The sequence below is a fragment of the Arvicola amphibius genome, chromosome 8, assembly GCF_903992535.2.
Source record: "Arvicola amphibius chromosome 8, mArvAmp1.2, whole genome shotgun sequence".
Lineage (NCBI taxonomy): Eukaryota > Metazoa > Chordata > Mammalia > Rodentia > Cricetidae > Arvicola > Arvicola amphibius.
This window is the reverse complement of record NC_052054.1, coordinates 44176787-44203820: the sequence shown is the minus strand read 5'-3', so window position 1 is coordinate 44203820 and position 27034 is coordinate 44176787. Positions and strand designations below refer to the sequence as shown.

The 27034-nt window shown below is 40.0% G+C and overlaps 1 protein-coding gene across 2 annotated transcripts in view; it reads right to left on the bottom strand.

The window, feature by feature from the left end:
- The window catches only part of Man1a1 (mannosidase alpha class 1A member 1), a 177880-nt gene that overhangs the window by 105973 nt on the left and 44873 nt on the right, over positions 1 to 27034 (bottom strand). For both annotated transcript variants that reach the window (XM_038338520.2, XM_038338522.2), the window contains 2 exons: positions 22685 to 22800; positions 8058 to 8138 (listed from right to left, as the gene is read on the bottom strand). In XM_038338520.2, the coding sequence (XP_038194448.1) occupies positions 8058 to 8138; positions 22685 to 22800 (197 nt within the window). The remainder of the gene's footprint in view (positions 1 to 8057; positions 8139 to 22684; positions 22801 to 27034) is intronic.

Below are 27034 nucleotides of genomic sequence, written 5' to 3'. Positions count from 1 at the left end.
AGGATAGTCCTCCTTCCAATCATGGAAGAAAAGCTCTCTCATCATGGAAGGATAGTCCTCCAACATTTTGGTATCCATGAGATTGGTTATGATTTTCTAGATAGACTCAGCACCAGACTGCTTCCTTCGGGATTAAACGCCTCTAAAGGTGATTCTTTAAGGAATAATGTCAGTTTTAAAATCAGGCAGGTGTTTCATTAATGATATGCCTGGCTATGTCCTTTTTCAGTTTTGATCACCTACACGGATTTACATCTTATTTAAATATCTGTTTCTCTTTTAACAGTCACCTAACCCTGTTAGGCGGTTATCTACACTCTAGTACAGTTTGCTGATGTCGGGTCCTGCCAAACCCAGTGGCGGCTCTTAGCACAATCCTTTTATCATCTCAAGGCTTTCATTTTATTTTTTTTTCTTTTTATTCATCCACGGACTTGGTGTGTTGAGCAAAGTCAGACAAGAATAGAAGAAATGGTCTGTTTCCTGATTCGTGCTGTCTCAGAGGGCAGTCAAGCTATGGAAATCCTCTATGACAGTGGTTCGCAAAGTTCTTAATGCTGCCACGTTTAACACAGCTCCACATGTTGTGGTGACCCCAACCATAAATATGTTCATTGCTATGTCATTCTTGTAATGTTGCTACTATTGTAAATCATAACGTGAACATCTGTATTTTCTGATGGTCTTAGTTGACCCCTGTGAAAGGGTCATTCCGCCCCAGAAGGGTCATGACCCACAGGCTGAGAATCACGATTCTATGGCAACCAGCGACTTTTTATCCAGATTCTCCTCAGTTTTCTTTATCGGGGAACACCAGTGCCACCTTGTCCACTAGTTCAATATAGTTATTGGTACTTTCTATCTATCAAATATGCAACGGTGTAGTTAAAGAGCCTGGGCCTGGAGAGACGGCGCAAGAGTGAAGTCTGGCTGCTCTGGCAGTGGGTTTGGCTTTGTTTCCCAATGCCCACATGGTGGTTCCCAACCATCTATAACTCCAGATCCAGAGAATCTGAAGCCCGCCTCTGGCTTCTGTGGGTACCAGACATGCATATGGTACACATATATGCATGCAGGTAAACATACACATCAAACACATTACTATGTGTAATTGTACACATGAGCATGCCACAAGGCATGTGAAGGTCAGAGGACAATTCTGTGGAGTCAGCTTCTCCTCCTACCTTTATGTGGGTCCCAGGGATTAAACTGAGGCCATCAGATTTGTGTGATAAGCTCCTGTACGCATTGAGCCATCTCACCAGCCATAACACGTAATATTCATATTCTCCATAACACGTAATATTCTACTCCTTTCTGCATGTAGATACTTGTTTTGATATGCTGTCCTTAAGTTTATTTTATTCATCTGTGTTTGTAAATTTTCAATGCCATTTTTGCTTTGGCTAATCATATTCTATAGCATCAGTTCCCGAAAATTGCTCTTGGAGAGAATTCCACTTTAGTGTTAGCAGAAGTTACATTTTAAAAAAATGAAACCTTATACTTAATTAAGTGCATAAAATACGTGGAAAAAGAAAAATTAGGTTAATTCTGTCCACTGAAATTTCAAAAAAAAATTACAGAATGTAGCTTTTAGTACACACAAAATTACAGACTTATTCTGCCACCTCAAAGATTCAGGTGAGTACATTCTAATTGCTTGTATATTTTACTGTTGCCAGGGAGGATTCCATTTCCCTGGAGTGTACTAGTGACCTATGCATAGCATTTTTTTTATTCTGTTGTTTGCTTTTCGAGACAGGGTTTCTCTGTAGCTTTGGAGCCTGTCCTAGAACTCATTCTGTAGACCAGCCTGGCTTCAGACTTGCAGTGATCCACCTGTCTCTGCCTCCCAAGTGCTGGGATTAAAGGTGTGTGCCACCACCACTTGGCTGCATCTTTTATTCTTAATAAAGACCATTCTATTTAGTATTTATCTTATGTCTAATATATGTGTATGATTATTGTGATTGTTCGAATTCCTTATACAGACTTTGGAAAACGTTGTATATAACTACAAACTGTCTTAATTGAGCTAAGACACTTTACATTTCTGAATGTTTCTATAAGCAGTTTATTGCAGGTGTTTCCTGTCACGCTCACACAGCAGTAGACAAGAGTTCCCCTGCACCCACACTTCCTGTTTCCTGTTTCTAATGATACTACTTCCGTGGAGTGAAGTCCAAATGAAAGGTGCCTCTTTATTTCACAACATGAATCTCAGATGACTATTTAGTTGATGTCGGTGTAGGGTTGCATATATCTATAAATTTCAAAATATTCATAATCCTCAGAGATGAAATCAGAATCCTAAATTATAGCTGCTCAGAAACTCAATGACATGATTTATGAAAAAGAATTTTTCTAGACAATTCTAGGGAATTCTTTGATCTACATGTGCATGTAGAGAACTTTATGTGTAGGTGAAACTAAATTATGAGTAACTAGCCATGTTAGTGATATTTCTACGAACTATGGTTTCATTCTGACACAAAGGCAAATAACTGGCTTGGGGTAGAATAAGGTTTCCTGGTCACAAAATTCTTGTAAGGCAATTCTCCTGAGTGCACTGGAGAAACAAACAGCAACTGTCAGGTGACAAGGTAATTAGGAGGAAACGGAAGGGGAGGGGTCTGTTCAACCAAATTAGTACTAACTACTTCTCATAAGCAAACCACACTTTGGAGAGCAATTATGTACTGACAGATTATTACCATATTAATCAAAACAGAAATACTGGAAATGGCCTAAATCTCAGTATTTACAGAACACCCACGAAAAAGATATGTAAGAAAATAAACCTTTATGAACCAACACTTAAAAATTCTCTAAAACCAGAAAAGTATATAAGAAAAAAATCTTAACTTTTTCTTAAACAATATAAAAAGTTCTGTAGCTAATTTTTAAACAGGGAAACTGACAGACAAATATGGAAAAATGATAGTTATTTACCAAAAAAGGTATTCTTCACTGTCCTCTCTCTGTTAAAGGTAGCCAAATATAGCATCAAAAACATCCTTATAGCCTTGACCTACAAGCTGCTGACATGACACATTCATACATGTCCTGAGTCCCACACCCAGTGCCCCAGCCTAGTCTAGTCACCCCTGCCTGTACCATGTCTACCAGGATCACAATGCCTCCTCCTGACCCAGGCTCCTGCCACACCTTATTCAACCTCTCCAGCCCAGAAACGGCATAGACTTATCAGGATCTAACCCTGTGACTCTGCCTGATCCTGTCCTCCACAAACACTCCCCAAACCCCAAATATACCCCACACTCAAGGCTTGAACCAGGATGCACATATTGAACACCAGCCCTGTCCCCTGGGTCCATCTGACTTCATTTCATCTAAGCCACACCCAACAAAACCTCGCCTGCATATCTTCCCTTCTGCCTCAACCTACTCTGTCCATAGCAGACAGAGAACTAATAAAATAAACCCACATGCACAAATCTCATTGCAAAAATAAAAGTAATGTAAAAGATAAGAGCAGTACCTCCTCTATAAAATCCAGCAGTCCTGTAGAAATGTTTGCCAAGTGAGGCCAATGTAGATGAACTCAGGACACAGAATTTAAAAGAACAATTACAAACTTCATCAAAGAATTCAAGAAGTTTAAAGAAGACACAAACATCTCAATGAAATGAAGGAGAATGAACAGAAGGAGAATATGTACCTGAGTGAAACCCAAAAAATATTAACATAAGGTTGATGGAAATAAAAAGACAATCCAGTACTTGAAAACAGAATTCTATAAAGAGAAACACTGAAGAGGACTCAAGCTAAAATGAAATTAGAATTGAAAAATCCAATAATTCAACTAGAAAACTCAAAGGAAGCCTTGCAAGTAGGTTGAATCAGAAGATAAAATAGAAGATCTCGACCAAATGAGAAAGGAATATTTAAAAATACAGAAAAAAATATACAGGAATTGTGGGATACCATTAAAAGACCAAACCTTCAAGTTATAGAATAGATGAGGGAAAATATGCCTAAGTCAATGGCACAGACTGAGTCTTCAACAATATCATAAAAGAAAACTTCCCCAAACTAAGGAAAGACATATACCATACGTACAGATACAAGAATCACTTAGAAATGCAAATAGACAAGACCAGAAAAGAATATCCCTACTTGGTATTATAGTTAAAATACCAAACAGAATGAGCAAAGAGTATTGAAAGCTTCTGCAAGCCAGCCAACAAACCAACCAACCAACCAGCCAACAAACAAACAAAAAAGAAAACCAAACACAAATCACATGTAAAGGACCAGCATCAACATAACAGATTTCTCAATGGAAGCTCTGAAAGCCAGAGGAGTCTGGGCACTGCCTTACAGGTCCTAAAAATCAGGATGGCTAACCTAGGCTAACATATCCTGAAAAAGTACCTGCCATAGTTGAAGGAAAAACAATTTTTTTTCAGACATAGATTGTGTGTGTCTGTGTGTGTGTGCGCATGCATGCACACATCCAATAAATCAAACCTTAAGTAATTATATGGACTTCATTAAAAATACATTGTCATTTCAATAGATCTAGAAAGAAGGCTTTGATAATATCTAACAAGCTTTATGATAAAATCTAGAGGAATTAGGACTAAAGAGAACATACCTCAACCAAAATAAAAGGCTATATATGAGAAACCAACAGTCAATATCATCTTAAATGGAGAAAAACATGAGACAATCACACTGAAGTCAGGAATGAGACAGGGACGTCCACTAGGACACCCTTTTCAATATTGTCCTTGAAGAACTATGTGGATCAACAAGGCAAGAGAGTACAAAGAGGGAAAGAAATCATGCCATCCCTATTTGCAGATGGCATGATATTACATATTAAAGTACCACCTCCCCACAACAAAATAAAAATCTCAAGAGATAATTTCTAGAAATAATAAAAAAGTCAACAATATGTCAGGATATAGAATCAACTTACACAAATCATGTCTTTTCTATACATGAACATCGAATATTCCTCCAAGAAGGTGGAAGGCAAGTCTCTACTACTTAAGATACCACACATTTCAGACACAGGGCCCAGAGTCCCCAGAGCTGGAACTGACCTGAAAGCCTCACGTTTTTGAGGATTAGTTTTCTTTTTTTCATTTTTTATTGTTTTTATTGATATATATTTTTTCTCTGATCCCCTTCTTTCCTCCCCGTTTCCCCTTCTACCCTTTCTCATAATCCCTACACTCCTAAGTTTACTCAAGAGGACTTTATCTTTTTCTACATGTAGACTAGAACCATGTGTGTTTCTCTTAGGGTCCTCTTTGTTGTCTAGATCTCTAGGATTGTGAATTGTAGCCTAGTTTTTCTTTGCTTCATGTCTAAAATCCCCATATAAGTGAGTACATATTGTATTTGCCATTCTTGGTCTGGCTTACCTCACTTAATGCAATGTTTTCTAGATGAGGATTAGTTTTCATGGCACCAGAAGGCTCTAAGCAAGCTTCCAAAGGAGGGAAACAACCCAGACTCTTACCCAGCTACTGTACCTATGAACCAATAACAAAGACCAGCATGGCCCAATAATCCCAGTGGTGCAGTAGTGAGTGCTACATGTACCTTGGCAGTAACCACAGCTCTCTAGCTGGAGGTAAAGACCCACTCAACAAGAAGAAAATCATGCCTGATACTGGAATCCTAGAGCTAGTGAAGTCACAAATCTTGGAGGTGAACCTACAACTGCCTTTATACAAAACCAGAATAATCCCTAACTACAATCTAAATATGTGTTCTTATACCTACAGATAAATAAATGTAATCCTTGCCCCTCAAAGGAACTTCTCTTTGCAGCAGAGAGAGTTCATATCAGAAAACCACAACCAATCAAAAATCAAGAGCTGTGGAGTTCAGTCCCAAATGATCCATCTAGAAAACAGCACCTGTACCCAAGGCTCAAGAAGCACCCAGAAATGGGGGCAGAAAGAGTGCAAGAGCTAGAAGAACAGGGTTTGCTGTGAGAGTGTCCCGTAGAAATGACAGAAGCTCCACCCACAAGATCATAAACATGAGCTGAACAAGACCACATGAACAGATATCGTGATACAGATGGGGAAAGCTCAGGAGGCCTCAACCCTACCTAGGTACTAAGAAATGCAGAGAGTGGAAGAAACACTCTTCCCCAGGAATGAATACACCAGTTGGTTATCCAGTGGTCATCAAATGGTGAACCTAAAACCATATACACACAAGGAGCATTGTCCAGTCTGAACAGGTTATATTTTGTATATATGTGTATTAAGAAATTGTATATATAGACATACAGAGATATATACATACTATGTATATAATGACAGTGAAAACAGAGGTCATGAATTTTAAAGAAAACAAACAGGGATATAAGGGAAGATTCAGAGTGCAGAAAGGAAAGGGAGATGATGCAATTATTTTGTAATCTCAAAGAATAAAAATAATTAAGTATAAAAACTCTTATAAGACCTTAAGCTAATAATTATAATTATGGAAAAATGACATTATTGAGGACATTCCATTTGGTAAGCACATACTATATATTTGGTACATACATATATACCAAATGTCCATAGAAATAGAAATAATCATATGTATAGAATCTTGAAACAATAAATAAAAAAGAACTAATGAAAAAGGGTGCATCTTTGGGAGAAATACAGATTTGTTTCTTTCTGTATTTCCTATAACTCCAACTCAGAAGGGTGCAGTTTTTCTTTCATAATAGTATCATACACACATAAATTAGCAAGTCATCCTAGCACAGCAAGTCAAAAACCATGAGAAGATCTAGGCTTGGGGTGCCCAGGGATCTCTTCAATAGAGAAACAGTCATCTGAGGCCTGCTTCTTCAAAACAGAGTTGCTCCAGCTTGGGGATGCTAAACTGGACTATACCGATGATAACAGAGCAGGAAAATCTGGGGAGAGTGAGGAAGGAGAATAACACAGCACAGGGCCTTGTTTCCCAGGCTGAAAAGATGCTTAGGACAGGGTGACACAGGGGAATATGGGGCCATCTACAGACTTAAAAAAAATATGGTTAGAATAAAGATTCATAGAGAGAGAGAGGAGAGAGAGAGAGAGGAGAGGAGAGAGAGAAGAGAGAGAGAGAGAAACAGAAGAGTGCAGTCGCATGATTAGAAAAGCACCTTGGAGACAGGAGGAAAGTCAAGCAGCCTGTCTCATTAAACATTTATTACCCTTGCTTAAAATCTGTTTGAAGCACAGAAAATACATGAAATACTACACAGGCTAATATCTGCTCTTTCCCCCAGCCAGAATGCTGAGGCTAACGTAAATCTGATTGACGTGCAGCTGAAATATGTGACTGTTTTTTCCTTGATGTCAGCTTTTAACATTGTCAATATTACAGGTGAGTCCATTCCCAAAACTCTCAGTGGACACTTCCCATAATTCACAAAGTTATCCAAATGCTTTCAAGAAAATAGCATCAGTGTCCTTTCTGAGCATGATACAAAAGTCTTTAATCTACCAAGAAAAGAAAGACAGGAATTAAAACTCCCTGCTATGCCCCAAGCAGCAGATAATTCATTAAGCCTTGACTCAGGAAGAGAACAAAGCCTTTCTCCCAGGGACACCTGCCTGCAGGACCGTGTGCTGACAAGCTCAGAGCCACAGCCCGTCAATTTCACAAGTACTATAATTCGCAAATCTTATTTGTCACGCTTTCTTCGCTTCAAAAAGTTTTAACGAAGTGTACATACTAACATTAAAATAAATTTCAAGACAAAGATTCCCTCCATAGCCTGCCATTACACTAACCATCTGCAGTGTGCCTACAGACATGTGGAATTTGTACTCCTAATCACAGCGTAATAGAGCCATGCGATGTGAAAGGCTTACCTTACCCTGGCAATCTGAACTCTCGAACTTCCCCGGCTTGCTCATTTAATTAGCACGGATTTTGAGAAATAAAACCAAGCACGGGAACATGGAAATTTCGTCAGTTTTCCCCTAAATCCATGCCACAAATGGCATATTTAACCAAAAGAGTGATTTGGAGACATTGCATAATTCATTTTTCTGTACCACTTTGCAACTTACCTCTTCCCCAGACAAGTAGTAAGCTGACAGCAGTCCGCCGACAAAGCGTATATTTACTTCAAAAACAGAGACTTCAGCATTCTATGGAAACGAAATGAAGAAGGCTTAAGCATAATGATACCGCACATAATGAAAGTACACGGTATGATAAGCTACAGTAATTTAAGGTCTGTTCCAACCTGTGTGCTTGCCCAGGGAGGGGCACCTAATACACGAGCGAGCAAGTCCCCTGGAAATGGTGTCAAAATATGGCTAAGCAAATAAAAAATAATTTGACTCAAAGTAAAATTATAAAAATACTATATTATAAACTGGAATTCTTCCTTTCTTGTATGTGAAGCAGGCCCCATACTTGATATTCTGTATCTGTACAGATGCAACGGGATCGGGGCTTTTATTATTATTTTTTCCTATTCTGGGTTCTCGTTACTTCACTCATTTGCCTCCTTTATCATCCTGAAAGGCCAATCAGACGGCAGTGTGGCTGCTAGCTCTGCACGAGGCCAGCAATCTTTACCCATTATGTTAAAGTGGCATAGACAGAATGCTAATGGGACCTAAGGCCCGGGGCCTTGGGTTCCAGTGCTGCCGTCTGCCTTCCCACAGTCCCAGCTCTGAGATGACAGTCTGTCTTGGCATGAAGCTGATCATAATGTGAGCTCTCATTGCTGGGCCTGGCTCTTATTTATAACCATAGCAGCTCGCTTTTACTATTTACAATGTGGCAGAAGGCTCTGGCCATCCCTTGATGTCTTTTAATCTTCATAATGATCTTAGGAATTAATTACTATTCCTATGTCCCAGTCCTACAGAGGGAGAAAACAAGCCAGGCTTATAGCGACTGTGACCTGTTGAACTTCACACAATCAAGTAGAATTAGGATTTGAAGGGAAGTGTGTTTATTCATGGTCAAAACTTGGCTATTTGACCTCTATAGGACACCGCACCGACTATGTAACCATGGTCTTAGTATTAGATGGTTGAATAATTAGTGAATGCTAATGAGTAATTACTCGCCAATAGTTTTATGAGTCTGTAATATCTGACAGCTAAGTGCAGCTGATCTTTTAAGTTTTGTAATTAGATTACTTAGCACAGCTGACCTCCAATAGATTATAAGGTATCTTCATTGGGCCTACTAGTAACTGTCACTTCTGATCAAAACACAAAAACCACTCAGAGATAAAGACGAAGGGCTAGAAGCAAATATAGAGATGGATGGAGCCAGTATATGGAAGATGAAACTTAGAAAAATCATCTGAGATAAGCATCAGCTCTTAGGGGATCGTTTAGATTAAGCAACTACTATGCACCATGGGGGCCCAGTCCTAGGTCCTATGACCACAGCAATGAAAAACTGACAAGATCCTTAAACTGACCTGAGCCAAGTATTTTAGAAAACATTTTTGGGAACATAGAAGAGATAAATTATTTTGTTCCTACGTGCTCTCCCTCAAAGGATTTAGGGATCTAATGACTGAAGCTCCAGCATAAGAGAGTTCCTGCAAAAGAAAGTGTATGAAAAGAAGCTAGAGAGAGCTGGTAGGTAAAGTTGGATAAAATCAAGCTATGAATTTGTGTAATTGTACTGAATGATTTGTGATTTGCAACTTATCTATTTTGATTAAATACCCTCTGTATTGTGCAATTTATCACTGAAGTATATTAAGGAATAAGGATCACCTTAAACACTGCTGTAGCCCACACAACCTCTGATAAAGAAAAGGGAAAAAAAATCTATTAATTTAGTTTGGCTCATACTACTTATCTCTCATATCTAAGAGAAATAATGTCTAATAAAATGTAATGATTTTAAGTCCTGAAATATCTTTTCCTCAGTTTGTACTTGTATATTTTAGTTTTTAAACCAAAAGTCAGGTCCTCATATTTTTGCTTACTGAAGCCTATTGCAATAGTTTTATTTCCTTATTTTGGCTTTGGGCTCATTACATATGCTTTCCCTATCTCTCCTAGGAAAATTTTGGATAGCCAGGTCTTTTCTATAGACATCTGAAAAAAATTATTGCAAGGTAGGGGACTGGGCCATGTCAATTGAAATCAGAAATACATCTCAATCTAGACATCAGTCACTTATTAGATGCAGTTACTCAAGCAGCTATTGATCCAGCTCTGTGTGTATTTCAGACCCTGCGTCCTATTTATCTTGCTCTGCTGTAAGATACCGAACGATAACCTTGCAAAGTTCTGTGCTCAAGGTCACGGTTAGGACGCCTGAGTTGCAGGGACTGAATCATCTTAGGGAGCCCAAGGGCAAGTCTGGACTGGGTGAAGCCAGGCAGATTCCCAGTGATTAGAGCGTCCTTGTCTTTGAAAGTTTTGCTCTGGAATATCACAGCATCGCGAGTCTGAACTCTCACCATCTTCCTGGGCTAGGAAATGAGAACTACATCTGATCACCTCCCACCCCCGGCATTACAGTTCATTATGTCTCATTTTCCCAAAGTCACACATTTATAAACCTTACTTTGAGCTCTCTTAAAATTCTAGGCTATAGTATCTTTTAGGCTAGAAGATTGACATTTAGACACTTTGGGTCATTCCTCATAGACTAACCTTAGGTGAAAAGGTGGGGAGGGGGCGATAAAATTTCATGCTACAACAAAATGGTTAGCAGCTATGAAAATGCTGGCCAAGGAGCTAGGGAGATGGCTCAGTGTGTAAGAGTGCTTGCTACACAAGTACTTGGGCCTGAATTTGAATCTTAAGCCCCTGAGCAAAAGGGTGGGTATGGTCGTGTGTAGTATTGGGGGCCAGAGAAAGGCAGAGCCTGGGAGCTCCTTGTCCCTGGCCAGCCAACCTAACCAGAACAGCTGGCTTCCATTCAGTGACAGACCTCTCAAAGGAATAAGGTAGAGAGTCAAAGAAGAGAGCCACTTACTTCTGTACATGCAAGCCAGACAGACAGACAGACAGACAGACAGACACACACACACACACACACACACACACACACACACACGCTTTGTATATACATACACTAGAAATTAATCAATTAATTACGAAAATTCTGGTGTGAACTAGGAAGATTAGGTTGAAAGCTGATTTGAGTGTGTGATCCCGGAGGACTGATTTCTCTCTCTGGATAATCAGTTTTGTCGCTGGTAAAAAGGGCAGAAATGAATTCCCAATAGATACTCTGAGCCCAAGATGTCAGGCAGTCAGTACACAGTACCTGGTAAGAATGACACATTAGCACTCTGTGTCAGCTTAGACTGAACAAAGGCCTGCCTTCCATGGGCTTACTGGAAAATCTATTATTCCAATATTAGGATGTTAATAATTTTATTGTCATGCACCTTCTTGAACTTCACAGGGGAGCCCACATTTCTACTCTCAACATTCATGCATCAAGATGTTCTAAACAAGTTTTCTACTTACTTACCCTAATGACAGAAGAGTGGAGGAGCATGGGAAAGATGGTAAATGAAGCAAGCCACAATACAAAAACCTCCTAATGTACAAAGGATAAGATTTTGCCAACTGCTTTACATGTAAAATAAATTTAACTGGCCCCTTAAATGTTTCATTTAAAACTGCATTGTAATAAGCTGCCCTGTATATTCTGCAGTATCTAGTGGATAGTCTTATAGGACTCCCAGTTTGAGAAGGGTATTCAGTTCTTTGTTTAAACCTGTTGTGTCACACTGAGTAGCAACTATAGGTTGAACATGTCTAAAATATAATATACTCTTAAGTACATCTTTGTTAGAGACCACTCTTCCATTTTTCTTCCAGCACGGCTATGCAATCACAGCACACAGATTCATGCACGAGTTTAATAAAATAGGTGGTCTAATTCAATTCACAGGAGAATATCAGGAGGCGAGTACCCCGGGCCATTGAGAAAGTCTGCTTTGGTTATGAGCCTCTCTCAGCACCCGTGACGACTAGTTTTACGTTAACTTGACACACACTCAAGTCATTTGAAAGAAGGGAATGTCAGCTGGGAAAATGCCTCCATAAGCTCAAGTTGTAAGCAGGCCTGTAGCACATTTTCTTAAATCACTTGATTGATGGGGGAGGGTCCAGCCCTTCATGGGTAGTGCCTACCTAGTCTGGAATGGCCGTCCTGGAGTTTATAAGAAAGCAAACTGAACAGGCCATGGGAAGTCAGTCAGTAACCAGCACTCTTCTGTGAGTTCCTGCCTGGGCTTCCCTCAGTGAACTGTGACCCACGATAATAAACCTTTTTCTTACCAAGTTACTTTTAGTCATGGTGTTTCATCACAGCCATAGTAACCCTAACTAAGAAAGATTGGTGTTGGGGCAGCTGGCCCAATCCCTGCGTTCAGGGGCGTGGCTGCTCCAGCGGAGTAGCATTCCCCTTAAATAGGATCGGGGTGCCGGAAGGAGCCCGTTTGGTTCTCCCCTGTGTACCTTCTGCTCCACTGGACCTTTGGATCTGTAAGTTCCCTTATTTTCCCTTGTATTAAAACTGATTTATTATAAAGGACTACCGTGGTTATTTCCCTAAACCCTATAACCGCTGTTACCTTGCCGGTACAGATTGGTACTAAGATAGTGGGCTCTTGCTGTGACCGACCTGACCATATTATTTTGGGGAGTATTGCAGAAGGACTTTGGACCTTTGGGGTCCATAGAAATGCCACTGAGTAGTCAAAGCTTGACTTTGGTTCTTGGGAGGTTGGAAGATGAGTGTTGAGAGAAACGTAGACAATAGAAGCCTGGCTTGTTAAGTTCCAAAGGGAATTTTGAGTCACTTAAAGACTCTATTAGACCGTTGAATATTATGAATTAAGAATCTGTGGTTCTGGTCTGCTGGGGTTGAAGAACTGGCTGTGACTAACAAGACACCAGAACCACTAATGTGAGACCATTGCTTTGCTGGGATAAGTGATGCTGGCCAACTGGAGCTGAGAAATCAGCCGTGATTAAGAAGAGACCAGCATTGGAGGGGTGAAATCTTCTGGGAAGTGATTCCTTGAAGTTATCACAAAGAAGCTGTGTTCCAAAGGCAGCCAAGATTGTACCTTGTGCTGGCAACCATACTTGGTAGTGTAAAGGTCACCCAGGTGGTACTGGTTTTGAAGGCATGAAGGGGTCAAGGGGAGCCACTGAGGCTTGGCACTGTGTGGCAGGGCTGGGGTCCCTTAAGGCTATCAAATCCCAGTTGCAACAAGAGATCCCAGCATTTCAGGAACACCAGTACTAGGGGCTGGCCACCAAGAAAAAAGCAGCAGCCATGGCATGGAGCAGACTGAACTTAGGAGACAAATCTGTGTGGGCTGGAAAGAGTGGCCAGAAAAGTGATCCTAGCCCTTTGGAGGAGACCAGAAGGTCATGAGTAGATCTTGGATATTGAATTATTTACATTGTTGGAGTCTGATTTTTGTTTAATTTAGATTGTGAATTTGCCCTGTTTTTTCCTGCTTGAGATAAGAAAGTATTTAATTTATTTTTGATTTTTACCAGATCCCACGTTTGAGAGACTCTGAACTTTTAAAGAGATTTTAGAGTTTTACAGATAGTTTGGATTTTAGAAGATACTGGGTATTTTTTTTAAAAGACTTAAACTTGGGGTGTTTAAATTTTCAGACTGTGGGTCTTTTAAAACTCTGGATGTTACATTGTAATGTTGACAGTGACATGTGTTCTGGAGGGTGAACAACAAAGAAAGGTTATGGCTGAACAGTGATGTATTCCTGTGTCAAGTTGACAAGAGCTAGGTTCATGTCACCTTGACACAGACGAGCTTAATCAAGAGGGAGGGAACCTCAGCTGAGACGGTGCCTCCATAAGATCAAGCTGTAGGCAAGCCTGCAGGAATTTTCTTAACTAGTGATTGACAGGGGAGGGTCTAGCCCATTGTGGGTGGTGCCACCCAGACTGAAGTAGTGGTCCTGGGTCCTTTAAGAAAGCATACTGAGCAAGTCATGAGGAGCAAGCCTATCAGCAGCACCGCTCCATGGCCTCTGCATCAGCTCCTGCCTCCAGGTTCCTGCCCAGTTTGTGTTCCTGCCACTGCCTTCCCTCAGTAACTCAAGATATGTAAGCCTTACCACCCCAAGTTGCTGTTGGCCATGGCGTTGCATTACAGCAATAGTAGCCCTAACCAGGACAGTACCGATAACCTGGTTCCCTTAGACCATTAAGTTCAACCCCATGTTCATGAATTCTCTTAAATTTTTCTTCTCCAATTTATTAGACATCTAAAATTATGAGATAAATGGACAAAGATTGCTAAACTGGGGGGAAAGGCATGTTCTCCTCTCCTAATCCTTAAATTAACATCTTGCCCCACCACTGTGCTGGGAAAGGGCTCATCTTAGTTATCACATCACACACCCATGGGTGTGAAGACTCTAACACGAATTTGGTGACAAAATAATGACCCCATCAGAACCCTTTTTAAATTGAGTGTTGGAGAGACTCACCAGGCAAGACAGCGTTTTAAAGAGCACAGAGACATTCCAGTTAAGTTTCATTTTCATAAGCAACTTATCCCTCAAAATGCCCCATAGCATATTTAATAGAGTCAGGAAGCAAAAATCACAGGCTTGGCCAGGAGAATAAAAGGATATGATGGTTCTAGAACAAAGTCAGCCCTGGCTCCCATTTGCCTGAGAAACTACAAACCTATAAGCTTCCTTTGAGAAGGTAATTTGTTTCTTTGAGTCTCCAGGCTATAAGATAGTTATTCATAATAAAGCTTGTTCAGACTTTAACTATTAGGATGCAACACAGCACAACATTTTCACTGAGCTGAAAAGATCTTTTGGAAGAGAACATTAGATCCCTAAATTCAGAAACTCTTTTTTTGTTTGTTTGTTTTACCAATGATTTCAACCAAACTCTGTCAGCTTTCTACTCAGAGATCTGTAACACGGGGTTCTGTGCTTCTATGACACACAACAAACACGTAAGATTCAGTAATGGCTGCCCCGCTGCATATCAGCAATGATTGTGATTAATTACAACTTCCCCACTACAACCCATTGTAGTAATTATGCCCAGGAGCAATGCTACTATACCCGCATATGTGATAACATTGCTTTCTAGAGAAAAGCTTGCAAGGCCTCTGGTTAAAGGAATTGCCTATGTGTCTGGCCTATGTTTACCAGTAATTCCACCTCCTTAAAGAATGCTACCTCAGAATGTCTGTTGCTTAACACTCACGAATTGAAGAAGTGAAAGACTTAAAAGTTTAGTGTTGTCTCCTGTTGCTCACTGTGTGTCCTTGCTGCTTAGTTTCATAAACAGCGGAAAACATGTCTTAAGACTGTTAACAGTGTTTAAACTCTTAAAGCTCCGAAGACAGGCAAATAAGCATGCTGTCTATGTTAATAGACTTGTTTTGCTATGAAGGATCCAAGTAGCAGCTCAAATCTATCAGTAATCACTATTAGAGAGACAAGTTCCTATTAGGGCCATCACTGAAAGAATTACTCCCAGCCAGGTACCCCTCAGCATCAAATGGTAAACACCCCATGATTCCATTCAGCAGAAAAAATAACAGTGATCTTTCCCAATCAGGATATAATTCTGCTTTGAAACAACCCTTTTCTAGAAGCAGAGTTAAGAAAAATGTCACTTCTTCATGCTTCATAACATGGTACTCATGAGTAGCCAAGTACTCATTCGGGCATGGGGGGAAAGACATTTCACTGGGGTTAAAGTGGATGTACATCTTTTCCAGAGGCCCCCCATGGTTTGATTGCTTGCTTGCGTATTTAAGTAAAACCTAAGAACCTGTTTAGAGTGTAGACCTTTAAAACAAAAAGTTGCCTTGCTATCAATACCTTTATCATGTAAAATACATGGGAATCATCATATCCCTTGCACTTGGTGAACTTCTCTGGCATCAGTGGTAGTGTCTGGAGCAAGCTAATCTACTACTCTGTTCTTGTCCTTAGCAAAGAAAGCCCCATCTCCCATACTACTCTACATTGCTGCAGGGCTGAAAGACATCGTAAGGACAGCTTTTATCTAGCTTTTGTGTTCACAGAGATGTAGTGAGGAGCTGCGGGCAGGACTGCTTTTCATCCTGCACGGATCCCAAACGGCTAGCTTTACACCCAAAATAACAACACACAAACTGTATTCATTTAAACACTGCCTGGCCCATTAGTTCTAGCCTCTTATTGTCTAATTCTCACATCTTGATTAACCCATTTCTAATAATCTGTGTAGCACCACGAAGTGGTGTCTTACCGGGAAAGATTCAGCATGTCTGACCTGGTGGCTGGCTTCATGGCGACTGTCTCAGAGAGGAGAGGCAGGGCATATCTGCCCGAGGCATCTGCCTCACTCCCAGCATTCTGTTCTGTCTACCCCACCCACCTATGTTCTAACCTATCAGGCCAAGCAGTTTCTTTATTAATTAACCAATTAAACAGCAGATAGATAGAAACACTCCTACATCACAGAGACTTCGTGTAAAGAATTGCTATCCAGAGAAATTTCTACATATTCTATAAAATTTGTTACTAGATACTTTTCAGTACCTCTAGTTAACACAGTAGTTTTTTCAAAGAAGCTCAGAATGGAATTGAGTAGCACTCACAGAGGAACTATGCCATTTTCATTATTTTAGCATGTTCCTGTTGTAGGAGCCACCACCCTGTGGAGGGGTAGCTAATGCCGTGGAGATCACCTGCGCTTGCGTTCTGTCTAAAAATGACTTAGCACATCTACTACCGTATTCCACGGGCAGGCTTTCCAACCCAGTCTACCACATTCAGTCAGGAAACAGGACAAGACAGACAGCTTTGTTTCACAGGCAATGATTGAATTCTTACTAAATGACAGAATCTAATAAGCACAGTGATATGAAGATGACATGCCTAAGCCACAGACTCAGATTCTTAGGATGGGTATCAATTTCTCAACTTACTGTATTTCCTCACCACTAAAAAAACAGGGCGAATGAATTTGAGACGGAGCTTGCTCAAACCATAGCTCCTGTTTCTTCATCTGCATAACCTTGGGAAGATTAATTAACTTGTTCATTTATAAACATAAAGATAAAGAAAATACCACTTACTCTTCCGCAGAAAATGAAAATAATCTATGCAAAATACAATAATCATATAAAATCAATCAATCAAGCAATCACCAGGCACTAGCCTCTTACAGATGCCCTGTCCTGTCCTGTTCTTGGCCTTCTCCTGGTCTTCCTCAGATACCCAGCTCCAGTTAAGTATCCATTTCTCCGCTGAGAAGCTTCTGAAGTGTGGTCACCAATCTTTAACAAGAGCTTGTAGATAATTAGCATATGAATTAATAGATAATGAATAAATAAAAATCTGGATTCTTTATCCTAGGCTTACACTGAATTGACATCAGGAAGCTCATCAGAATCTACTAAATGTTTCCCATCTCACCTGCAGGCCGGAGGATACCTGAGCCAAACACAAGCTCCAGCAATGAAGCCCCAGCTCTTACTCCCTAAATCACATTAACCCAATGACTTATTTAAAAGCAGTCATAAAAGACACTTGGATTTTGTACAACCAAATGAATCAACTTGTTAGGCTTTCATGAATGGCAGTATAAACCCACTGAGAAGTATTTGCTAAAGTAAATTTCAAGTGCTATAAACTGAGCATTCTGCATGCACATACATTTACTCTCAACTTAGGACTTATTTATACAGGAATTCTAAGATTAAACCCACAGCAATAGTCTTTCTATCTTCATTCTATTTCTTCTTGCTTTGCAGTAGCATTGGGTACATTTATATGCATTAACTTTAAAACAAACAATAACAACAACAGAACAATAAACCACTGGGCTTTCATTTTAAACACTTTAAATATTTTATAAGGAAAAGGTATTGACTTAAATGCAGGCAGTGGTGTGTAACTGCTCTTTCATTTCTGTCTGCCCAGACCTGTATAATCACACAGAAACTGTATTAATTACAACACTGTTTGGCCTATTAGATCAGACTTCTTATTAACTCTTACATCTTAAATTAACCCATTTCTATTATTTTATATTTTACCATGAAGATGTGGCCTACTCGTAAGGTTCCAGCTTCTGTCTCCTTTGTCAGCTACATGGCATCTGACTCTGCCTTCTTTCTCCCAGCATTCAGTTTAGTTTTCCCCACCTAGCTCTATTCTGCCCTGCCATAGACCAAAACAGCTTCTTTATTAACCAATGGTAGTATATATTCACAGCATTGAGATGGGAATCCCACATCATCTCCCTTTTTCTGTCTAAGTAAAAAGGAAGATTTTAACTCAACATAGTATAATTACATATAACAAAACAGTTATAAAGCAAGAATTACAGTTACAATATTTATTTTTAATTTATCTTTTATCATAACTAAGGAAAACTATAAATGTCTTCAACTCCAACAAAGACCCCAGAAGGATATAATATTACCTAAGTAAACAGGAAGTACATTGTAAGCAACTTCCAAAGGTCTAGAATTGACAGAGACATCTTGCTGCCTGGACAGTCTCCCAAAGTTCTTCTGCCATACATGCTGGGCATCCATATTCAGCCTACAGGCCCATAGTATCCGGCAGACTGTTTCATGAACATTTCAAAGACTGTTTCACCTATATTGACAGTTTGTCAGTCACTTTCTTCTGTGTCCTGCAGAATGTCTGGCAGACTCTTTCATAAAGCAGGAACCCTGAAGGACTGTCTCATCTTCTTTAGACAACTTCAGCAGTCATTTTTCTGTGGGTCGTGCATGTCTAGTTCACATAGCATATTATCAAGTAGACCAGGCAAGAGCAGTTTCTTGCCCAAATGGCTAGCAAACTCCATAAGATGGTTATTATCCTTGTGAAATAATTGGTGCTACCAGAGCAGACATGTCTCATTGCTGAGAAAAGTCTATTCTTAAAACATTTTAAATGTCATATTCTGTAGGTCTTTGAAAGATTTGAAGCATAACTTTCCATCTGAGATATCTTTGTACATCTAGAAAACCTAACTAACATGACTACAATTTGACTATTATAGATAACTATCTGTTAATCTATATTTCTTAACTATGCATTACATTTTTAAATGAGCTACACAAACACAATACCTTAAACAAAAGTAGAAATATATATATATATATATATATATATATATATATATATATATATATATATAACAAAATTGACCTTAAATTTGTATCAATAGACCAAGATCCATACCAATGTATTCATTTCTACATCAATGGTGTATCCTCTAGGCTACAATATTACATGCTATCCCTAAAAGGGAAAAACATTTTTCTATTTTAGGTAAGGCTTATTGTTCTCCCCTAACATGAATGCAAAAATAAATTCTCAGTCTTTTTTTTTATTCTGAAGAAAAAGTCAAGCAGTCGTTGAAACATTCACTTGAAGCTGTGTGTTGAGTGTGAAAATGTAAGATAAATACTCACATGTGGTTTAGAAAACTTATTAATAAATACTGAGCTAAAGATCTGTATCGTGCAATGAAAAGAAGAAAAAATATCTTTCTTGAACGTATGCATTACTCTTTTTAATATGAGAAGTTCTAACTCTCTCTTATTGATATGTGTGTTAAAACAAAGAGGTCTCATGAAGCCCAAGTTGGCTTGAACTTTGTATATACCTGAGGCTGACCTGAAAATTCTGATCCTCCTGCCTCTACCTCCTGAGTGCTAGAATTAGCAGGCATGTGCCACCATACCCAGTGTGGAAGCTCAAAACTGTGAGCCTGTTCCACCTTCTCTGATGGTCAGACAGCCTGAGGTTGCTCAAAGTAGCTGACAACAACTGTGGCTCCACCCCCTGACCTAGGGTGTGGTTGCTTGGTGTTTTGGACACTGAGATGACCCACAGAGGTGCGGCCACTCCACCCTGACCAAAGGTCAGAGAATTCAAGCTCCTTCTTTTGAAATAGGAAGTTTGACCTAGGGAGTGGCTGCCTTCAGGATACTTGGTCTATGGTGGGTTTACTGCCTAAACAACAGAATGCTTTTCTCAAGAAATAATGACTTTATGTCTCAAATATTGGGGCAAGTAACTGTTCTGGTTGCCCTTTGTATCACATTAAAGCAGTCCTTTGCCTCCCCGTCCCCCTTTGAACTGGAGTATAAAGGTATAAATGTGGGTGAATTCAGCATTCTGGATATGCTGAGCTGCCCTCTGGATACTATCCTGTGTTTCTGTGTTTCTTTCTTATCTCTGTTCCTCCTACCTAACTGTTCTGATCCTCACGCCCTACCCTGGAATGTGTGAACACTGCGGATAGGATCAAGGTAGAAGTCACCCCAGAAAGGTGGCTGACAACCCAGTTTTTATACTGTACTGGGGATTGAACCTTGGATTTTGTGCATGCTAGGTAAGTACTCTACAAACTGAACTATCCTTTCAACCTGATATATTTTTTTATGGAGAAATACAGTAATATTTGTTGGTAGAGAGAGGCACAGTAAATGTTTCAAGTCTTCTCATGCTGTGAATAGCATAAAGCTAAGGAGATGGCTCAGCACTTGCTCTGGAAGCATGAGGGCCAGAGTTCAAATTCCAAGCATCTGTATAAAAAGCTGAGCATGGATGCATATATCTGTTACCAGAGTACTTGGTGTGGGGGCTAGGCTGGGAGCAGGAACACAGGAGTTTGCTGTCAGGCAGCCTAGCTAAAATGACAAGTGCCCAGTACAACGAGAGTCCCTGTCTCGAGGCAATAGGTGGAAAGTGGTAGAGGAAGATATCCAATGTGTTGCTGTAGCTTCTCATGAGTGTTGTGTGTCTCTCCACATATATACAACATCTACCACAACATCACACACACACACACACACACACACACAGAGAGAGAGAGAGAGAGAGAGAGAGAGAGAGAGAAACAGAAATTTGAGACACATGGAAACAAACAAGACTTACTCAGTATTCCTAAGGGAATAAACTTATAAAAAGAGACATTTTTCTACTCTAACGTTTCATGTTTTAGTTCTTGTAGTATTATCAGAACTGCCACGTTACATACCATCCAGAAGCTTTATACCACCAGCTTTGAACACCAGCTTTATACTCATTTTTCTCTACATTTAAAATGAAAGAGCCTGGGACTGGAGAGTGGCTCAGCTGTTAGAAGCACTTGCTGTCGAAGAGGCCCTAGGATTAGTTCCTCTCACCCATACGGTCAATCACAACCATCTAAAATTCTAGTGCCAAGGGATCCAACTCTCTCTTTTAAGTATCCCTGGGCACTAGGTACATGTATGGTACATAGACATAAATACATGTAAGACATTCATGCACATGAAAATAAATCTAGAAAATTAAAAATAAAATAAGAGCTTAATGCAGTGATCTCCAAAAATCTGTAGTGTTGGAATATTTATGCATTAAAGTCAAAGTGATAGACAAGGACTTGCTTTACTAATCTTGAGTGCTCTGGCTAGCTCTGATGTCCACTCTTCATGGGAACAGAGGAACGACAACACAGCCCGGCCGACAGGAGCACCCTCCTCCTCCATCCCATCTTAGCATGCAGTATGTGTCTTCTACCTTGGCTGCGAGGATCCCCAGGTGCTACTGAACACTTTCTAGCTAGACAAGAGGCTTACAAAGATTTCTGCAGTTATCTGAGATTTAAAAGAATACCAATAGTGCAGCCATAAGTTAAGGACTTTTAAAGAGTTGGGGCCAACATGCTTCCTTTTCTTCGAATAAGTTCCTTGCCAACATCCTGATGGGGCACAACAAAGACTGTCCAGTTAGATCCAAGGAGACACAGTTTTCCCGGACCATGGTAATTAAACACTGGATCCACCTCCCTCTATTGCTCTGCTCCCTCAGAACACACTTGGTCTCAGGTCATTTGCCAGGAATGCACACATACTAAAAGCTGAAGACTTATTTATGCTCAGAGATCTAGATGGAGGTGATTTTTTTCTTTTTTCTTTTATGAAGTATAAGGAGTATAAGAACAATGAAGTTGGAAGCCTTAGTTAAGTGACAGTGGCTGCCAATGCTGTGTGCCTTGTACAGTGTCAAGATTAAGTACTGGGGACATGGCCCTGTGACAGAGGCATGGCTGCAATGTACAGCCAGCTTTACGCTCTGGAATAATCCTTTGAGATTTCAGTATCCATCTCATGGGGTGGCTGTGGTAATTCAAACAGGAAGATGGGTACTGTAGGCTACTTTAAATAGGTTTCTTTCGATATACCCTTAATTTGACAAAAGGACACATGCATGTACAATAACTGAGAAGGACAGAGCAGAGAGCGTCTTTACTATTCAAAGCTGCAGCATCTGGAGCAGGAGAGATGACTCAGCAAAATGCATGCTTCTCAAGCAGAGGACCAGAGTTTGATACCCTGAAGCCACGTCAAAAAAGCTGGGTGTCCTGGTATGCGCGTCTAATCCCAGTGCTGGAGAGCAAGGAACAGGTAGACCCTTGAGTTTTCTGGCCCAGCCTAGGTAATAAGAAACCCTGTCTCAAAGCTAAAGGAAGAAAAGGAGGTAGATGATATCAGAGGAATCACAGCCAATGACATCACACACACACACACACACACACACAAACACACACACACATTAAAAAGTTAAGTTTGTTCCTACTGGCACAGATTATAACAAATGTATCCCCTACAGGGTATAGATAGGCTAAAAGTTAAGGGCTCAATGAGCAACTTCAATTTAACTTACCACATTAAAATCTAAATATTTTTTAATCCATGATTTAGCTTCTTGAAATTCGGTCTTCATTCCCATGATGAAAAGCGTATCCAGGGCATCTACTATCGTTGCTCCTTTGATGTTGCCTGAAAAATACCAAAAATAGCTTTTCAATACTTTTGAGATGTATATACAAACTGACCACACCTACTAAAATCTGAGAGTAATTCTCAACTCATTGACAGTGATACTGAGTATTAATTTCTTTCAAAAAATAAAATGTAAGGAATACAGCATGCCAAAACAAAATTTTTCCTAGGCTCTGGGCTACGAACACGGATCTTTAACATTTGCTCCAAGCTGTAAAAACTAAACCTCTGGGGAATTTCATCTGTGACTGCATTCTCTAGAATACAAAAGAAAGAATAAGCCTGAAGCAAAGAGGCAGTTGTCATTAATTTTTGTATAGTTGCACTGGATTGCACGGGTGTGAACTTTGCTAGATGTAGAATTATCACCACGCGAGCTCTTTTAAATCATCGCAGTAGTCACCCTTTATCTGCAGACAATATGTTCCCAGAACCTTGGGGGATGCTGCAGTAGCAGATAGTGCTGAACCTCGTATATACCACGTTTTCCCTGAGCATAAACACAGTTAATGCCTTTTCCATTTTAACATTTAGAGCACCGTGACCATAACTTTCGCAGTTTGATGTGGGACAACACAACCAATGCAGATTCCTTTTTCTTTCTTCCCAGTTCCACGGACAGAAGATTCATCTTGACTGTGGCTCTTAGCAACCTCAGCATAGGATTTTCCTGCTCCCCTTCCGTATTAAAGTGAATACCAGGTACTTTCATTGTTAAACAAAATACTATTTGGCTTCTTTTTGGCACACCCAAATTATCAACATGGTACTCTTGTACTTTCGGACCATTAGTAAAATACGGTGACTTGAGAATAAAGAATAAAATGCAAAGAGAGATGAAGCAAAATGGCTACCAAATGACTGACGGGGGGGGGGGGGGGGGGGTAGCATGTACTGTGGTTACTGGGATGCATCCATCCAGGCAAGGAATGAGCTGGAGGCGGTCACAAGTTCAGGACATTGTTCAGGATTGTATAGTGGCTAAAGCATAAGAATTCTTACTTTTAGAATCTTCTCGATATTTTCAGCCTGTGGTTGATCAACGGTGGTTAAAATCCAGGAAACAAAAGCATGGCTAAGTAGGAGGTGTTCTGTACTCTGACATAAAATCCCCAACGTTTATAACATTGTGACTGATACCAATTCCCTTCTCACTTTAGTCAGGCCCAGGTTCTGTACCTTCCCTCTGAGCTCTCACTGCATCCTCAGGAATGCATCACGTTCCATCATCCTTGAGACTACAAACCTTCTTAGAGGAGAGAGATTATGTTTTCTTGGTCCCACATTCTCCATGGCACCCTCCATGACTGTAGTGGTGATATTCAATAAGTGAGTGTTGAGAGACTGAGTACTACATTTATCCAGTGCAGATCCACAAATAAAAATGGAACACACGTCAGTGTGCACAGTGTTCAAGTAACAATTAAGAAATTATCATTAGAAAACCAGAAGTAATAGAATATTAAAATGGTGTAGGAGGTCCTTCTGTTTATGTGTTGCTTTCATTGGTTAATGAATAAAGAAACTGCCTTGGCCTTTTGATAGGGCAGAACTTAGGTAGGCTGGGTAAACAGAACTGAATGCTTGGAGGAAGAAGAGGATCATCTGCCTAAGATGGATGCCCGTTAGAATCTCCAGTAAGCCACAGCCACGTGGCGATACACAGATTAATGAATATGGGTTAAACTAATATGTAAGAGTTAGCAAATAAGAAGTTAGAGCTAATGGCCAAGCAGTATTTTAATTAATACAGTTTCTGTGTGGTTATTTACGGTGTAAGCTAGCCAGGCAGCCAGGACAAACAAGGGGCCCTTTCCCTTGTAACATTTACATACTTAACTTTCTAAAATAGACTAAAGTTAAATCTTACATAATGATAAAACATGAAAGTTAGAAAACATTTAGCGTTACACTTTATTATAACTCAATATTCTAAAAAATACAATTTAGGAGGAAACAAAACTATGGGATCAAGGGAAACATTAAAGGGGATGTTTTCAGGTCACATTCTGAAACACGGTAACAGATTCATATGATCATTTATTTCTAATTTCTCAGTCATTATGAGCTTTTTTTGTTGTTGCTGTTATACTTTATGCTGAATATACCTGATCAAACACAAACGGTTCTCTTTGAGGAGCAATTCTGTCAAAACACTAGCTCTGCTTTCCCTTTTTTTACAGTGGAACTGGGAGGTGGCAACTCCCAGGTCATTTCTCATGTTCATTAACATCGTTTTCAAGTTAAGGAAGGAACCAGTTTTCCTTTCCCTGGCTAACAGGTGACTTTCAAGTAACTGGAAAGAAAGAGCCTTGAGAACAAAAAGCATCAGTGTCAAAGGGCTCCCCAGATGTTAATGACTGGCAAAAATGAGGTTCACAGAGCCGATTGTCTCTTGAAAAACAGGCTGCTTTGAGGGAAAAAATTCTGCATAAGTCACTGTAAACCAATAACCACTCTGAAAAAGTAGGCAGGAGGGGCAAGAAATATTCCTGTCGTCTATGGTTTGTTGGAAGAATACACAGGTTGATATACTTCTTGCAGACAAAGCTCTTGGCTCAGATGCATCTAAATAAGACAATTAAAAGTTTTACTCACTTTCAAAAATATGGGCTTTTCATTTTTGCAGTAAGTCCCAGGTGTTTTATTGAACAAGAAAATATTCTATAGCCTATTTGAATTTGAAAATGGAAATAGATACCATTTGATCAACAGTTCATTCTGCCATAATTAATGTTTGAGGCCCATTGTAAAGAATAAATACCTCATCTGGCTCATAACGTGTTTTTTACTGATAAATCCAGTGAAAATTGTAAAAAGCAAAAGGATTTAAATGTCCTTAAAAGTTATTATTAAGACCACTGACCTATTAACAGAAACCAAGTGATATCTTTCAAGGATTACTATGGCAAATTAACACATAAGAGAACATGAGTTTCCCCTGATCTGATCAGCCTTCACTAAGAGGAAAGTAAAAATAGGGTAATTACTTTTTTTTTTGGTTTTTCTTTAAAGATTTATTTTTATTTATTCTGTGTGGTATAGGTGGTTTGCCTTGTGTGCATTTTCCAACCACATATGTGCAGTTGCTGTGAGGCCAGAAGGGGAGGGAAATCAGATCTTCTGGAACTAGAGTTCACAGACAACTGGGAGCTGTCATGGAGGTGCTGGAAATCAAATCAAGGCCGTCTTTCAGGGGCAGCCAGTGCACTCAACCGCTGAACTCTACCAGCTCAGATTCCAGGTTGGTTTTTTTTTTTTTTTTTTTTTTTTTTTTTTTAAGTTACAATAGTAAACATGAAAAGGGAAGGCCTTCTGACTCACCATGAAAATTTTCAGTTCTCTCTAAACTTGTACCTCTCCTCTTTCCTGGACTGGTCCAGTCCTGAGACTACTTTAGTGACATCTGAGGTCCTTCTGGCTGCAGGCACTTCCAGCTTATGTTCCCCATCCTGAACTGAATCATTAAGGTGACAGAGCAGTCTCTTCCACTCTTCTGTGGCAATGCCCTTTTTCCTACATGAGATCCCAAAGGCTCCAGGACCTCCATGTATCTGCGGAACCACCTTATGCTTTGACAAGTCACTGTACACATGCATGGTGGCCACACTAGACCATCGACTCTTGCAACAACTTGGATTATCTCCCTCAGTGACAGAACTGTAGCTAACTAAATTGATGAAAAGTCCTTAAGACCCAGAAAAGCCGGGTACCAGGATTAAGAACATGGCCTTACGCTGTAGTTCCTGTCCCACTGTGCCAGTGCATAGGTAGCTATCTCTGAGAAAGTTTTCCGTGTTCCAATTTCTTCCTCACCAAAAATGTACAGAAAAATGAGATCGAATGCTATATAGCAGAGCGGCTCTGCACGATAATTGCTCCATAAGCGTCACCAGAAATTGTTACTTGTTATATGAACTGGTACCATTTAAGATGTCCCAATTGAAGTACGGAAAGGCATGCTGGCAAGCTTGGCAGTCCCAGAGTTGTTCTTTTCCATTTCCCCATTACAGTACCTAACACGGTCCAAAAAAGAAACCGAGCCCAGGAGGTGGCCCTGAGGGTGGCCTTTGTTCAAACAAAACCACCATCAAGCATTTCTGTGGTTTCCCCCTCCTTTCCACAATAGGTGCATTATTAATACAAACGTGCCAATCAGAGTGTTCCTGTGAGCACCAAGTGCAATAGGGCAAAAAAGCAGATAGGTGGAAGCTCAAACAGCTGGCCTAAT